Source organism: Chelmon rostratus, chromosome 21, assembly GCF_017976325.1.
Source record: "Chelmon rostratus isolate fCheRos1 chromosome 21, fCheRos1.pri, whole genome shotgun sequence".
NCBI classification, from domain to species: Eukaryota; Metazoa; Chordata; class Actinopteri; order Chaetodontiformes; family Chaetodontidae; genus Chelmon; species Chelmon rostratus.
Genome location: NC_055678.1, coordinates 11,838,719 through 11,855,805, shown reverse-complemented (window position 1 = coordinate 11,855,805; position 17,087 = coordinate 11,838,719). Strand labels below are relative to the sequence as shown.

The 17,087-nt window shown below is 41.6% G+C and overlaps 1 protein-coding gene across 1 annotated transcript in view; it reads left to right on the top strand.

The window, feature by feature from the left end:
• Window positions 1-275: 275 nt before the first annotated feature.
• The window catches only part of LOC121625294 (IgGFc-binding protein-like), a 35,397-nt gene continuing 18,585 nt past the window's right edge, over window positions 276-17,087 (top strand). The window contains exons 1-28 of the mRNA XM_041963382.1: window positions 276-312; window positions 1,014-1,085; window positions 1,490-1,528; window positions 1,708-1,824; window positions 2,451-2,507; window positions 3,425-3,559; window positions 4,368-4,483; window positions 4,754-5,032; window positions 5,138-5,233; window positions 5,376-5,541; window positions 5,999-6,399; window positions 6,492-7,068; window positions 7,158-7,741; window positions 7,971-8,523; window positions 8,607-9,205; window positions 9,382-9,539; window positions 9,753-10,153; window positions 10,264-10,460; window positions 10,907-11,302; window positions 11,414-11,697; window positions 11,783-12,060; window positions 12,223-12,342; window positions 12,668-12,852; window positions 12,966-13,126; window positions 13,613-13,864; window positions 14,029-14,188; window positions 14,280-14,382; window positions 14,480-14,564. Of these exons, the coding sequence (XP_041819316.1) occupies window positions 297-312; window positions 1,014-1,085; window positions 1,490-1,528; window positions 1,708-1,824; window positions 2,451-2,507; window positions 3,425-3,559; window positions 4,368-4,483; window positions 4,754-5,032; window positions 5,138-5,233; window positions 5,376-5,541; window positions 5,999-6,399; window positions 6,492-7,068; window positions 7,158-7,741; window positions 7,971-8,523; window positions 8,607-9,205; window positions 9,382-9,539; window positions 9,753-10,153; window positions 10,264-10,460; window positions 10,907-11,302; window positions 11,414-11,697; window positions 11,783-12,060; window positions 12,223-12,342; window positions 12,668-12,852; window positions 12,966-13,126; window positions 13,613-13,864; window positions 14,029-14,188; window positions 14,280-14,382; window positions 14,480-14,564 (6,587 nt within the window). The 5' untranslated portion in view covers window positions 276-296. The remainder of the gene's footprint in view (window positions 313-1,013; window positions 1,086-1,489; window positions 1,529-1,707; window positions 1,825-2,450; window positions 2,508-3,424; window positions 3,560-4,367; window positions 4,484-4,753; window positions 5,033-5,137; window positions 5,234-5,375; window positions 5,542-5,998; window positions 6,400-6,491; window positions 7,069-7,157; window positions 7,742-7,970; window positions 8,524-8,606; window positions 9,206-9,381; window positions 9,540-9,752; window positions 10,154-10,263; window positions 10,461-10,906; window positions 11,303-11,413; window positions 11,698-11,782; window positions 12,061-12,222; window positions 12,343-12,667; window positions 12,853-12,965; window positions 13,127-13,612; window positions 13,865-14,028; window positions 14,189-14,279; window positions 14,383-14,479; window positions 14,565-17,087) is intronic.

The following is a 17,087-nucleotide window of genomic DNA, read 5'->3' as shown; positions in this document are numbered from 1 at the left end:
TGATGAAACATCTTACAAGCATCTTGACACCTCAATAGTTTTTCTAACACCATACTTAAGTACAAAAGCCTTTGGTAGAATATTTCATTTCCTTATTGTTTCTGCTCAATGCAGTCTGATAATTCCTTACTCTTAACGGACAATGGAATGGCTAGAAGGAAGCAATTTGATTTTTTCCGTCTGAATTCCCGAAACTGGTCAAACAACAATTTGATGGAACTGTGCCAGTTTGTACCGTATAAAGCTTTGTTGCAGCCCCTGCAGTTCCACATGGATGGGAGACATAAGAACAAAGGATGCCCAGAGAAACAGGTAAATTCTTTTTTTGTGTGACATTATCTTCAGACTTGTATGGTGGATAAATGGTGGTGCTTATTTCCAGCTGGATTATAGTATTATTTTAATTCAGAATTTAAATGTTATTGGAGGCATCGGTCAGATAAAACACACTGGACTGAGAGCTAAAATAAATTACCTTAAATAAAACACAGTCTTTGCTAATTATCAGGTTATATGTTAGATATGCTGTAATAACATATTCATGAAATAAATAAAATAAAATAAACCCCCCCCCCCCAAAAAAAAATTGAGCTAGTTATTTGTTTTTGATGCAAATCTGGGTACAGGTGCAGATGCAGAAATAGAAGATGAGACTTCATTAATCCCAAGCCGGGAAAATGTAACAGGCAGCAGGCAACAGTAGTCGGAAAAAAAACCCCAGCAGAATAGGGAGATGTAAAAAAATAAAATAAAATAAAATAAATGCCACAAAGAACTATAAGAAATATTGCCATAGATGTAGGATTTTTGTCAGAATTTCGTCACATTGCAGGATATAATTGTTAAAACATTTGTGCCATTTTCTCTGAAACAATTGCACTTACAATTTCATTCTTATGATCTAGATTAACATGCAATGAAATCTCTAAATATCATTTGCTATTAAAACCATATAGGATTGCACGACTGTGCAGCCTTCGAATGTTAGAATTTAATTTGTTATATTTGGTCAGCAGGATTTAAATTTGGGCTTCAGAGGATGGCAAGTCAAATCATGTTACCTCTGCTGCTTTTGGGGATGATAAGTAAGTATTCGACTGGATTGAATTCACTTGAATTCACCTTTATTTCTGTTGATGCATTTATGTAAAATCACAAAATGACTGTTTGTGTGTTGACGTTAGCAGCCTCAGATTTTTGTTGATTATATGAATTATGCATTTCTTTTCATAGGCAAGGTAATTAATACCACTTGCTTAGGACCACTAGTTGTATGACTGTTTGTTAGCAGGAATGAGCAGCTTTGAACAGAAGATGTTACCTGCAGCTTGTCAAATTTGAAGGCTGTTGAATTTTTTTTTTTACATACTTAAAGAGTAACTTGACAGGCAGTGTCTTACCGCCCCCCTCTGGTAGCAGCTGGGATGTGGTCCAAAATGTACTCTCACCTGCAACAACACTCAACAGTAACATGTGTTTTTTTTCATAGGTACAGTGACTCCTCAGGTGACTCCTCAGGTGACTTCAGGTACGCTGAAACTTAGATATTTTAGTCTACTCTAGTCTACATCAGCATTTCCCAAACAGTAGTGACGTTGTAAAGTTCACTTAGACAAAAGAAGATCTTCAGGTGATGTTCACTAACTGACATCTTGTCTGTTATTTTCTTATTCAAGTGAATTCATGCATTTGTTTTCATATTAACAGTGAGTCCTCAGGGGACTCCTCAGGGGACTCCTCAGGGGACTCCTCATGCGACTCAACCGGGGACTCCACAGGTCACTTCTCCAGTGACTTCTCTGATGACTTCTCCAGGGATTTCAGGTGAGCTGAAGCTTAGACAACCTCTTAGTTCTCGTTTGTTCATACTATTAACAGGTCAGACATACAGTTCAATCATGTCAAAATCAGTAGTCCAAAGCAGTTTTACTTCAGGATAGTGTTAAATTTGTCTGACCTTTTTTTTATCTAGTCTTTGTCCTGTATCAAATCTCCTAGTTATTTTTTTTAATCATATTTAGTCAATATCATTTTTAGCTGTATTTAGCTGAGCACACGTCTGTGCATTTTAGTCTTATTTTCATTTTAGTCGTGCTTTAAATAAACCTGCAATCCTTCTGAAACATCAGCATTTTCCAAACAGTCTGCCCCGATACAGTTCACACACACGCATGGACACTCCAGTGTATAACTGACACTTGCATTTACCAATGCACACACATACACTCCCACTCACCAAGCCCTATCTGTGCTTATGGTGTGTGCTACTGGTCTCGCCCTGATGTATCACTCATCTCAATACCAGTTTGAAAGGCAGTGTTTCACTGCCCCCCTCTGGTTGGAACTGGGACATGGTCTGAAATGTACACCCAACAGGGATGTCATAGTGTACTGACACACTGCTACTGATTTATCCAAGTGTATTCATGCATTTGTTTTCATATGCACAGCGTCTCCACCGGGGACTCCTCAGGTGACTCCTCAGGTGACTTCTCCGGTGATTTCAGGTAAGCTGAAGCTTAGAAAACCTTAGTTCTCATTGGTTCAAACTATTAACAGGTCAGACACACAGTTCAATCATGTCAATCAGTAGTCCAAAGCAGTTTTTACTTCAGGATAGTGTTAATTTTGTATGACTTTTTTAAAAATCTAGTCTTTGTCCCGTGTCAAATCTCCTTGTTGGTTTTTATCATATTTATTCAACGTCATCCTGTTTGTTTTTTATTCAAGTTTTAGTTGAGTACATGTCTGTGCATTTTAGTCTTATCTTAGTCAATGAACACAGGCTGACATTTTAGTCTTTTTTCATCATCAAAATGTCTTAAATAAAACTGTCTATCTGAAACATCTGCATTTTTCAAACAGTCTGCAGTGATACGGTTTCACGATGGCATCCCCTGGCATGTAACTGATACGTGCGACACTTACACGGACACTCCAGTGTATAACTGACACTTGCGTTTACCAATACACAAACACACACACACACACACACACTCACGGACCCTGACTATGCTCAGTGTGTGCACCCAGTAAACCCAGTTTACATCTCATGCCAGTTTAGAGCCACTTGAAGAAAGTGGGTGACGTTCACAGAGCACAGCCAAAGATAAAAGTGTGGAGATTGAGGAGGTACCACGCTTTGACGCCAGAGGAAAGGGTTTGCTTTGCTGTAAGCTGAACAGCTGGCTGTTGAATGTTTTTCACACTCAAAGAGTGTTCCCCCCAGTTGCAGCTGGGACATGGTCTGAAATGTGCTCTGCTCCACCTGTAGCTATGCCCAGCAGTGACGTCATGGTGTACTGATATTGATAAGTTCACCCCTACAAAAGAAGATCTTCATGTGTTGTTCACCAACTGACTTTTTGTCTGCTGTTGTTTTCTATTAATTTATCCAACTGTATTCATTCATTTGTTTTCATAGGCACGGTGACTCCTCTGGGGACGACTCAATCGACTACTCAATCGACTACTCAATCGACTACTCAAGCGACTACTCAATCGACTACTCAAGCGACTACTCAAGGGACTTCTCAGGTGACTTCTCCAGTGACTCCAGGTAAGTTGAAGCTTTGATACCTCTTAGTTTGTCTTTTGTTCATATTCAAGCATTTCAATCAGTAGTTCAAAGCAGTTATTACTTCAGGATAGTGTTAATTTTGTCTGCTATTTTTTTTATTTACTCTTCGTCCTTTGTCAAATCTCCTTGTTAGTTTTTATCATATTTATTCAACATCATCCGGTTTGTTTGTTCATTCAAGTTTTAGTTCAGTACATGTCTGTGCATTTTAGTCTTATTTTAGTCAATGAACACTGTTAACATTTTAGTCTTTTTTCGGCATCAGATTATATTGAACACTTCAGTGAATCTAGTTCAGACAAATCCTTCATGTTTTGTCATTTCACATGAAATTTCCTTATCATTATCATCATCCCCTAGCATGTATGTTTTACATGCACAATCCTATGACAGTTATAATTATACACAGTTCACATCTCATCCCAGTGTTTAGAGCCACTTAAAGACATAATGTGATGTTAACAGAGCAAAGTTAAAAGTGTGGAGACTAAGGGGGTGCTTTTCTGTAAGACAAACAGCTGACTGTTGAGTTAGCTGATATCAGGCTGAAATGGAGTCTTTCGCCAGTGTGCCTGCTCTACGACGCACCTGGGATGTGGTCTGAAATGTGCTCTGGTGCACCTGTAGCTACACCCAGCAGTAATGTTATGTCAGTGTCACTCTGCCAAAATATAATCTGTTTGTTAATGGTTAGGCGTGGTGACTGAGAAAATGTTAAATGTGAAAAACACTCCAACATTTGCCAACATGACTTTTGCCAATAAGGCCAATGTTTTATTCTGTCTAGGAAACTTCTACCCAATTGCTGGAATGACAACCTGGCGAGCACTTGATGGAAGTTCGCCTCGAATTCTCCTGCAACAGCCTTTTGTTTACTTCGGAAAGACCTATTATCAGATTTACGTATGTAAAAACAATTAAAAAAAACTACAAAATCCAGATCTTTTGAAGACTTTTTAAAAATCTGGTATGTTTATTGAAGGAATCCAAATTATTCTTTCTGGTATTGTTGAATCAATGGAGTTAGTTATAGTCAATGTATTGATGTATCTATGATGTGGTTCTAAAATATTATATATAAATATATTGAAGTTTGATAACATGCGGCTGTTAATGACTGTAGTCGATGGCTACAAATTATTTGTTGGTAACAACTGTTTTATTTGTCTTCAGGTGAACCACAATGGACACATGACTTTTGACAGTTCATGGAGTAATTGGTATCCGCAAAGGTTTCCAATGTATGGATACAGAGACGTCATCGCTCCATTCTGGACAGATTTTGATAACAGAGTCAATGGTCTGGTCTACTACAACCAATACACCAGTGGGAATGTTCTCCAACGGGCTACAAGAGACATTAATGAGTACTTTCCAGGACTGAACTTCAATGCCACCTGGGTCTTAGTTGCAACATGGTATAAAATGGCCTACTATCCAATGACTGGAACAGTAAGTCACCTCGTTCTAAATGAGCAAATACATAGGACGCGTATGTGAATTTGACCTATTGCCATACTCACTATAGACACCAAAAGTAATTTTTTTTCTTTCCAGGAAACTACAATCCAAGCAGTCTTGATCTCTGGTGACCAGTACTCTTTTGTGCTGATGAACTATGGGATAATAGCCTTATCAAATCACAATGTACAGGTCAGAGTCACTAAGATTATATGCAGTGATCTGCAAAATGTGTTTTTAAGTTGGCATGGCTTATTTAAATGTACTAAAATGCAGTAATGTAAATGTACAAATACATAAGACAAAAAATGAATTTCATCTATGTGACATGCAGGCAGGATATGACACAATCTACTCCGTCCACCATTTTACCATCCCTGGATCATTCTCTAACAATGCAACAGGCAGTAACTCAAGTTTCCGCGTGACCAGCAATGTCAATGTACCCGGTCGCTGGGTCTTCCGGTTAGACAATGGAACAAGAGGCTGCACTTTCAATGGTAAGGCCAGAAGCAGAGGGTGGTCACCATATGTTCGTCTTTACAGTAATGTACATATATGACTACCACTCCATCAAGATTCTGACAAGTCTGATCATAAATCTGTGCTTATTTTTGAAATAATGCTTAATATGATGCTAACAGCTGACTATGTTGTGCCCCAAATCGTTACGTACAGGTTTTTAATTGTATGTTCTTAGACTTTTTTGTCATTAGATATTATTTCAAAATGTGTTATTTGTATTTGTACGTCAATGTACTGCAGTGTTCACAAGTCGAAAGGTTGGGGCATCTTGGTGTCCCATCTTTCTTGCATGTCATCTTCCTCTCTATCCCCTCATTTCTTGTCCTCCTCTACTGTTTTCTATGAAGGCAAAATGCATAAAAACATGGTTTAAATTGTAATAGTGTTTGCATGTTAAAGTCAATGCCACTTTTCTTTGTATATCTTTCAAAGGTGAACCCGTGGAGATGGGTGATTCATTCTGGGCTGACAGTACCTGTGCACACAAGTGCACCTGCACTTCATATGGCCTGCAGTGTCACAGCCAACCCTGCTCCTTTTCCCAAATCTGCAAGCCAACTGGCTATCACTTCTCCTGCCAGACAGTGCAGAGACGCTCCTGTACCATTAGTGGTGATCCACATTACTACACCTTTGATGGCACAGTGTTTCACTTTCAGGGCACCTGCACTTACGTTCTCTCAGAGCAATGTGGTCAAGAACTGCCCTACTATCGAGTAGAGGGCAAGAATGAGCACCGGGGAAGCACTCATGTTTCCTGGACACGACTGGTCAAAGTGTATGTCTATGGTGAAACTATTGAGCTGGTGAAGGGCCATCCTGGTGAGGCTAAGGTTAGCAAAATGGACTACTGCTCCACCTACTGCAATATTTTTATTTAGTTCATGTTTTTACAAGTATGTCATGCTTGCTGGTGTGCTTACAGGTTAATGGAGACTTTGCAGCCACTCCATTATATCTCAGCAACGGCACTGTCCAGGTTTATCAGTCAGGCTTTTCTGTGATCGTCAGCACTGACTTTGGCTTGGAGGTTTCTTACGACACGAATCATTACGTCAGGATCAGCGTGCCCTATTCTTACCTGAATGCAACGTGTGGCCTGTGTGGAAACTTCAACAATCACCCTGGGGATGACTTTCGAACCCGTCAGGGCGAGATTGTGAGCTCTGATGTGGTTTTTGCCAACAGCTGGCAAGCACCAGATGACGACGAGACAGGTTGTGAGGCACAGTGTGGAGGTCTAGAGTGTGCTGCTTGCACTGAGGATCAGACAGTTTTGTACAGCAATGCTGTCCATTGCGGTATCCTCCAGAACAGTTCTGGACCTTTTGCTGTTTGCCATCAACAACTTCCCCCACAAACCTTTGTGGAGAGTTGTGTGTATGATCTGTGTGTAGGAGGAGGGTACCAGCCCATTCTGTGCCAAGCACTAAATGCATATGCAAGTCAGTGTCAACAGAAAGGCATACAGCTGCCAAGCTGGAGGAGACAAGGCTTCTGTGGTACGTCTGTCAGTCGAGCAACATAACCTCAAAATTTTATTTGAGTAAATGGTCCATGATGTCAGTACTGATTTAATTTTTTTCTCTAGAAATCCCCTGCCCGTCCAACAGCCACTTTGAGTCCCAAGGCACCGGATGTCCAGCTACCTGTGTCAACCCCAATTCTACGCACAACTGCCCTCTCCCTCCCCAAGAGAGCTGCATCTGCGATTCAGGCTACATCCTTAGTGCTGGGGTCTGTGTCCCTCATTCTGATTGTGGCTGCAGTTTTGAGGGTCGCTACTACAGCTCTGGACAAACTGTAATACTAGATGAGGACTGTGGGAGACAGTGCAGCTGCAGTTATGGCTCCATGACCTGTGAAACCCATAATTGTGGCCCGCTTGAATCATGCAGTGTGGTGGAAGGAAAAAGAGGGTGCAGACCTAACAGCTACGCAACATGCTGGACAAGGGGCCCAGGGTCATATCACACATTTGATGGAGTGCTGTACCAGTATCCTGGGGCATGTCGACTGACCCTTGCCAAGGTGATGGGATTGTCTGATCACCCGCACTTTGTGGTGACAGCAGAAAAAGTGCCAAGAGGCCAGCAGGGTTTTGCCCGGTTGCTCAAGTTTGAGGCACAGGGCACACAAATCTCCATTGACATGACAGGCAGCAGCACAGTTCAGGTCAGTGACTAAAATAAATATTTCAAAAACTGATGTGGCAAAAATAGTGCTGCAACAAGAGGATGGTTTTGCTAAAAAACATAATTATTTCTGTCTTTAATGCAGCAATCTTACTTTGATTAATGCATAAAAAACACCTTTTGTCCAAAAAAAGGATTCTGTTTGTGATAGAAACTGAAAATGTTGTCACCCAATCAATCTGACACTAGCTGTTTAAATGGCTCTTTAGGTTGACGGTCAGCTGATCAGACTACCATTCAGCTCAGCATCCAATCACATCCAAATCTACCACAGCAGCATTCACAGCATCATCCTTCACACCTCCTTTGGTGTAACTGTGCAAACAGTTTTTCCTCACTTTGTGAGTGTCACTGCACCTGGTATCTACAATGGCTCACTAGGTGGACTCTGTGGTAATTACAATGGTCACTCACATGATGACTTCCGCACTCCCAATGGCATCCTGGTCAACAGCTCTCAGGTCTTTGGGGACAGCTGGCGAGATGGCTCCCTTGCTGCACACTGTGTGGAAAGTGGGAATGATAATTTAACAACAAATTACAATTCTTCAGAGTACTGTGGTATTCTTGGCTCACCGCATGGGCCATTTACCCAGTGTTGGGCCACGGTGGACCCATGGCAGCAAGTGGATGTCTGTGTGAAAATCATTAGTGCCTCTAAAAATCCAGCATCAGCACTGTGTGAAGCCCTACGAGATTATGCACTAATGTGTCAAGAGAAGGGCGTTGCCCTTGAACACTGGAGGAATGCAACAGGCTGTGGTAAGCACTTTGCCCCCTGGCTTTGATATAAAATAAATAAATCCAGTGACCTTGCTGAATCATGTTTTTTTGTGTTGCTCTAGAACAAAACTGCCCTCTAAACAGCCATTATGAACTCTGTGGAACCACTTGTCCTTCCGCCTGCCCCAGCCTTTCCTTTCCCTTCTCCTGTGACACTGCATGTCAGGAAGGTTGCCAGTGCGATAACGGTTTCGTCCTCAATGGGAACCAGTGCGTTCCACCAACATCCTGCGGATGCTATCACCAAGGACGCTATCGGCAAGGGGGCGAACAGTTCTGGGATGGTGAGGAGTGTCAGAGCTTGTGTACGTGTGATGGCACTGCTGGGGCAGTCTATTGTACCCCAAACTCCTGTGGTCCCCAGGAGTCCTGCCGTGTGGTGGAGGGTGAATTTGGCTGCCATCCCAACCCTCATGGCACTTGCTCTGCCTCTGGAGACCCTCACTACCTCACCTTTGATGGCAAGGCCTACGACTTCCAAGGAACCTGCCGCTATGTTCTGGCGACAGTTTGTAACGCCACTGATGAACTCCATGAATTTGCGGTGGAAGCTAAGAATGAGCCGTGGAATGGGTTGCCAGTTTCAATCACAACTGAAGTTTTTGTGGATGTGTGGGGCTATAAAATCCGGATGTCAAGGGGCAGCAGCGGTACGGTCGAGGTGAGCGAAATCATTTCTGAATCATTAACGATATTCTTCATCTTAAGAAAAGACAAAAAATCTTGAATTCTGTGAATAGGGGTATATATTAAGCTCTTACCAATGATGGTATCAATCAGGTTCTAATACAAACAACACTGTCTTGTCCTTTCAATTTTGTTTTTCCAATGGTATAGGTCAATGGAATAACTAAAAATGTACCAGCTCTCTTGAATGGAGGTCTAGTGTCCATCTTTACAAGTGGATCTCGCACATTTGTCAGTACTGATTTTGGCCTGAGTGTCACGTACGATGGATGGAGTACAGTGTCTATCTCCGTGCCTTCAAATTACAGGTTTATGAAAACTTAAAACCCAACCATTTTATCTGTTTTTATGCTTTTGTTATATTTTGATCATTTTTATTTCCCATGTGCATTCATAAATCACTTTGAATTGCACTAACCCATATGAAAGGTGCAATGCAAATAAAGGTTGATTGACTGAATGACCAAACTCATGATCTGATTAATGACACTGGATTTTTCTCTTTTTATTACCATCAATAGTGAACAAACATGTGGGCTTTGTGGAAACTTCAATGGAAATCCAAATGATGAGTACCTCACCCCATCTGGGATGATGGTTACCACTCCACATGAGTTTGGGACAGCTTGGAAGGTGGAAGGCAACTACACCTGCAGTGATGGCTGTGGTTCCTCCTGCCCGCAATGTACCAACGATCTACCTGCTAGAGCTCAATGTGAGGTGATTCAGGCAGCCGACGGCCCTCTCAGCTTCTGCCATGAGCAGGTGGACCCAACGCCATACTTCAATGACTGCGTGTTTGATGTTTGTGTGTCGGGAAATGAGGGCCAAGATCTTCTCTGCAGGGCCATTCAGGCATATGTCAGTGCCTGTCAGTCTGCTAATGTTCAAATCTACCCTTGGAGAGAGAACACCACCTGCAGTAAGTCCACCCATCAGTGTGTTGTTTATCTACAACTCAGTTAAGTCAAAGGAATGACCAAAGGGGTGTTTTTGAAAAAACTGACATCATTTCTTTCCTTGCTTATGAAGGGCTTGACTGTCCAGCCAACAGCCATTATGAGCTGTGTGGTACAGACTGTGGCCACACCTGTGCCAGCAGCACTGATGCCACCTGTGAGCAGGTTTGCTCGGAGGGATGTTTCTGTGATGAAGGCTTTGCCAGGAGTGGGGCAAGTTGCATCCCCATAGAAAGCTGTGGCTGCCAATATGATGGCTTCTACTATAATGTAAGTCATATACCTATGAATGAATAAAACCCCCATGTTTCCTTTGGTCAAGGGCTTTTTCTTCTACATCATAGGTGTCAGAATTCCAGTGTCTCATTTAATCTGCCTGCCTCTGCCAACCATCACCATCAGTGTGCACACTACACTACACTACATTTGTGAATTTTCATTGAATTACTTTAACCTGGAAAAAACATTTGCTACTTTAAAGGGTTAAAGAGGAACTCCACATCAAATATTAGTTTTAGTTAACAGTGACAGACTAACATAGACAACTTTGGATGGAAGTCTTATTCTGAGCAATGTAGCCAATTTTCCAGAAATATGTGGTATATCACATGACTATAAATGTGCGATACCCAACATTTAATTATCCCATTCCCCTTTAATGTAGCACAAGCTCAATTTCATAAATTTCCATGCACCTCTTTGTCTCTATGCTGCAGGCTGGTGAGTCGTTCTGGACAGAAGGTTGCTCCCAGCAATGTAAGTGCCACGCTCCCAATGACCTGCGCTGTTCTGCAGCGCCTTGCACTCCTGCACAAGTGTGCACTATCAGAAACGGCCAGCTGGGCTGTTTTGATGCCATGTCAACCTGCACCGTGTGGGGGGACCCACACTACATCACCTTTGACGGAGCAGTGGCTCATTTCCAGGGAACATGCTCTTACATCATTACTGAGAGTTTGGACCACAGAACCAATGAAACCCACTTTCAGGTGGCAGCCACCAATAATCACCGTGGCAACAACCGTGTGTCGTTTGTCTCAGCAGTGGATATATACCTCTCAAATGAGCCAGAGAGTGCAAAAATCAGAATTGGAACCAACAAAAGAGTCACGGTAACCTGTTAATTACTTTCAAGATGGACAACTTTCTACATTTGTCCGCTGTAAACATTGAAAACAAGTGCCCTCACTTCCTCTCCATCTCGCTCTCTCTCCTCCCTCCAGGTAAATGGAAATGAGGTCTCTCTTCCCACCACTGCAGGAACATTAGCTCAGGTAGAAAGGCAGGGAAGCTACATTGTGGTCAATGCCATTGACTTGATAGTCCAGTTTGATGGCCGGAGTACTTTGCTGGTCAGAATCGGTCAAAACCGTGACAACAGAGTCACCGGGATGTGTGGAAACTTCAACAGTGACCCTGCAGATGACAAAGTGTTGCCCAATGGCACGTTGGCACAAAATGACAATCACTTTGGACACAGCTGGAAGGCACCCACAAGCCATCCAGGGTGAGCTGTAATGAAAAGCAGTGTGGATAATTTCATGGATGTTATTGCAGCAGACAGTAATGGCAGCATGATATGTCCTTTCCAGATGTGGATCCACAGATGATGAGAGTGGCGATGGATTGAATGACTGTCAATTTAAGGAAGAATACTCTGAGCTCTGCAGTGTCATCAGCAACACCAGCGGCCCGTTCAGTGCCTGTCACCTGCAGTCTGACCCCGAGCCATTTTTCAGTTCCTGTGTCTACGATCTCTGCCTCTACACTCCAGCTAACGGCATGCTGTGCTCTGCTGTCTCAGCCTATGAGAAAACCTGCTCTGTTCTGGGGGTGAACATCCCAGAGTGGCGCTCGGCTTTGCAGTGTGGTATGTTTGCACTGGGCTAATGGAGAGCCAAGATAATTCATGAGAAAATAAATCCTCAGTTTGGGCTTGCCATTTGTAAAAAAAAAGAAATGTATTGACTGTTTCTTGTTTTGTTTCAGTTTCATCACTCCTTGTCTCATGCTTTCCCCTTTATTTCCATAGCTGAGTCAGACCCCTGTGAACAACTGAACTGCACAGAGTATGAGTGGTGTGGTGAGAAAAATGGTGTTTACGGCTGCTTCTGTGATGAGCACCACCATCGGCCCAACAATGAGAGCTACGGTGAGGGCATCTCCTCTTGAAACACTGTTTTTTTTGTTTGTTTTTTTTTTTACATCACTGAAGTGACAATGGCTATGTGTATGAGTTACAGACATTGCATTGCATTAAGAATAAAAATGACATGTGTAAAATATAAACTAACCCAAGAGCGCAGAAAATGAAATCTTTCTTTCTTTATTAGCTAATTGCTCTGCTATGTTCACCAGCTAAGGTTTTTTTTTTTTCAGCAAAAAATATCCAGTCACAGAGCTTAAAATTCTGTCTACAGCTTTAATTATGAGACAAGCTATACAAAAACTTTTTTTTCCCCATTTCTCTTTCATAGACTCGTCCATCACTTGTCACAGTAGTTCAGGCATCATGTCCCTGTCGCGCTGCCAGCTCTTTGAGGCCGGCTTCCACTCTACTTCCCTCCACCTCCAGGAAGACGCCTGCAAAGGGACTCTCCAGGATGGACGACTGGTGTTCCAGTTTGACAATGGCGACCAGCTGTGTGGGACAGTTCTCAGGGTGCAGTCCATAAACTCGACAAACACTTAACAAGATGTTTGGATGTAAATGTTCCCTATAAGTCATATGACAACTATAATCAACTTATACCATTTTGTCATTTCCATTTTAAGAGCAACGGATCCCATTTCATCTATGAGAACACCATCCAGAACGATGTGGACCCCCATAAAAGTCTAATCAGCCGCCAGAAGAACATTCATCTGAGTTTCTGCTGTGAATACCCTCTGGCCCAGGCCCTGTCTATGGCTGTGGGCATCAACCCTGTAGAGAGGTGACCACATCTATCTATGTATTTAATTTATTTCTTGACTTCGGTGTTGCGAACTAAATTAAAATTACTACAGTGGTTTTTATTGTGACCATGTGTCCATGGTGAAATCTCACAGTGTTTGTGATGATAATAAGGTTTCAATATTTACGTATTCCAATAACAGTATATTATATCAGTCCTTTTGACAAGCATTGGTTGGCTGTGATGCTGGTAATGACAAAGATTGGAAACAGGTACCCTTGCTTGTCAGAAATTCCGTATAATTGCCCCATACTTGCATTTTGCACCTTCATTAATAAATAAGTCAGTGGAGTCTGTCCCTGTTCTGTTAGTGAAAATGTCAATCTGTCAAAGATTCCCAGTGAGTTTTCACTGCACAACGGTTAAATCTTAATTAATGAGTAAATTGAGCTTGGAAGTTGCCAAAAACCTGGCAGTGAATTGTTCCATCTCAAGCGTAGTCACGTTGTGTGTTGTTTTTCATAGCATTGTAAGGAAGAAGCTTCCAACTGGCCAAGGGCTGTATCATATGAGGATGATCCCCTACCAGGATTCTGGCTTCCACTTCCCCCTGACCAGCGACAGGAACATAGAAATGGAAATTGACCAGAGGTTCTATGTGGAGGTCCGGACAGAAGGAGTCGATGAAAGGCAGATCTCCACCGTTCTGGACTCTTGTTGGGCCACGCCGGTCAACATTGCCAACTACCCTGTCCGCTGGGATCTCATTAGTGCACAGTAAAGGAGATGTTTAAACTTCACCTTGCATTCGCATGCTCATTTCTTGTTCTTGATTGTCTGAAAAACAATAAGCTTCTCCACTGATCCTCTCTTTTACAATATAACCCTGCTATAGCCCACCTGACAACAACATAACCTCTACAACCTTCATTGTCTTCCAGGTGTCCTAATCCATCAGATGATACAGTAGAGCTGGTTCAGAACGGCATCTCCACTGTGGCCCGATTCTCATTCAAGATGTTCACCTTTACCAACTTCTCATCCATCTACATCCACTGCCAGGTCCACCTGTGTCTTCTGAGCAATAAAAACTGCTCAGCTGTAAGTATTACTGAATTTGTGTGTTTGTAGCAAGGTTCAATAGATTATCAACAGGTGCCTCAGCAGAAGCCTCTAATGTTGTTTCCTGCAGCATTGCTACCCAGGTCACCACAGGCGATTTAAGAGGGACGTATCCTACCATGCCACTGCAGACATCTCAGTAGGACCACTCCTCCTGAGGAGAGATGTCTCAGGTAAAGCTCCCTGAACTTTTCAGAACTCTTGTACTCTCGTAGGTGACATACATCTTGATCGATACATTTTGTGTCAATGTTGGTTCTTCTCTTGCAGACATGATGATGAAACAGAGAAGTGCTTCAGGTCAGTTGACTGGTTCACTGGTGATCCTGCTTGTCAGTTTGCTGATGGCCAAAACTCTGACTTAGAGAGGTCAAAGACGATGATGAATATGTGCATATTACACTGCAGCATATTAATCCGTCAGCAGTAGCTTAATTACGGTGCTTAGATTTAAGAAGGGTCAGTTGTTTTTCTGTGTTGTGTTGCAATAAAATGTGGAATGAGACATCTTTTTTGTGATGGCGCAGGCCAAAAAAAGTTTTAAATGATACAGAATATTTGGAAATGCATCCTTCTCCTACGTTTTTCTTTACAACATTAGAGGGCACCATAAGATCAAAAATACATTTGTTTTCATGAAACTTCCTGCTCACCTTTTCATATTTAGTCATGTTTATGAGTTGTATCCTCCGGGCTTTTGCAGTGATTTTTATTAGCATTAAAGAAATGTTTCATTTGTGATGATGAAAATGATAAATGAAGTCATTTATGTGGGAAATATGAATCCTCAGGAAATCACTGAGCATACTGTACATTTACATTTGGATTGTGTTTCTATTTGAGAGGCCTCAACCTTGTGTCCTTGTGTCCTTGTGCCCTTGTGTTTTGTAATTTGGCTAAGGTGAAAAGTAGAAGTCCATTTGCTTTACAACAGTCGGGAACAGCAATGTGCAGCATACTAAAGTTGAAGTCACTTGCCCTTTGTTGTGTTTGCTGTGTATGATGTTTGTCAGTTGTATCCTTAGCTTGTCTGTGATGATTCTTATCATTAAATCTCAGTCTCTCATATAAGAAATAATCATGTATGGTGAAGGTTAAAAACATAAAAAAAAAGTATTTGTATGCATGGAGTATGGATCTCATTTGTTGCTTAAGAACTTGTGTACATCCAGTGCTACCTATATGTCAGGGGTCATATCTTGATTGTTTTATTTTACTTGAACTCTATTTTTATGTGAATTTTCTGTTACCTGGGATTGAGGAAATGGAAAAATAGGAAAAAAATGTTTACATGATGTGCTGTAAGATCTGTTGGGATTTTGTTCTAAATAAAAATTTAAATCGAAAAAAAGAACTTGTGTACAGGATCCCAGTCCTTCCCTCAAATACAGTAGATAAGTATGAACCTTGTTCTATTGTACATAGTAGAGGGTTCTGTGGTTGCTGCAAGCTTCCAGCAACAACAATGATCAGCTCATCAACAATAATCAGGTTATGTCTTAATATCTACATGGCAAGATGATGGAAAAATTCAACCTTCTAAGCAGTTACTGTATTTTCTAAGCTGACTAAAATCATTAAGAGGCCTGTTTTGGCAAATCATACACACCAGATGTACCTGTGTGGAGAGGCTGCTGATGTGTTCCTGAAACAGCCTTGGGTTATTGATTTACAGTAATCCCTCGCTATATCGCGCTTCACTTATCGCGGCTTCGCTGCTTCGCGGATTTTTTTTACAGTGTTTTTTTTTTACAGCGCTTTTTTTTTTTTACAGTGCATTGTGCTCTGAATCCTATTTGGCTCAGTGGCTTCACTGTTTAGAAGTGAAAAGTTGATATTTTTATGACGAATGGGACCCTTTGATGAGTCGTTCATTGCAGTTCTCAAATATAATTGAAGGTGGCATGTCCGTTTATAAAAATCTTCTTGCTCAGAAAAAGAAAGAGTGCCGACAACTACCCATAACTATGTTCTTCTCTCGGGCAAAGACTCTTGCGCAGCCTTCAGTAGAAAAAGACGCTACAGCGCAGCGGAGTCAGGACGAAGAGGCACAGCTGGATGGACTGTGAAATACGCGAGTGACAATATTTCCTGTTTTGTATCATAGTTTTTGTTAAAAAAAAAACGTTAATATTTGCATTTATTAAACGCATTTTAGGCGTGAAAACAAGTTTTGGCGTTTTGTTTCATTCTATAGTACAATATTGCATTGTAAAATAATAGTAAAAATGAAGATATATCTACTTCGCGGATTTCACTTATCGCGGGTTATTTTTGGAACGTAACCCCCGCGATAAACGAGGGATTACTGTACAATGATTCTCCGACTAAAAGCATATGTAGAAATGTGCCACTGAAAAACATCGTGCATTATGTTTCTGCTGATGAATTTTTTAAACACTCATTCATGGTGTTTTGGAGGCAAACCAATCCAAGACAATGTGATACTGCCATCTTGTGGTCTTGTAGCAAAGTGCAGCCTGAGCTGAAAGTGGGCAGCCACATTGGATGAGATGAAAGTTACATTATGATTAAATACAAATGCCTAAAGCTGTTTTATCCTTTAACTCTAAAGCAATGCAACATTGCAAATGTCTAATACTTAACATGCAATTATTAATATCCAGTTAATTAGTGGCATTGTCTGGGAATTCATTCATATAGGTACGTTTTGTTATCATTTTAATGTGTCTGCTTAATTACCAGTCTCAGTTCAGTGTTTCACTTTATTCCATAAATCATCAAACATGTTTTATAAATAACACATGCTTGTTTCATTTGTTGTTTCATCAGACACTGGTTCCCAATCTGGGGGTCCCAGCCCCCACTCAGGGTTGCCAAAGCTTCACGGGGGGTGGGTCAGGAGACCTCCTTGATT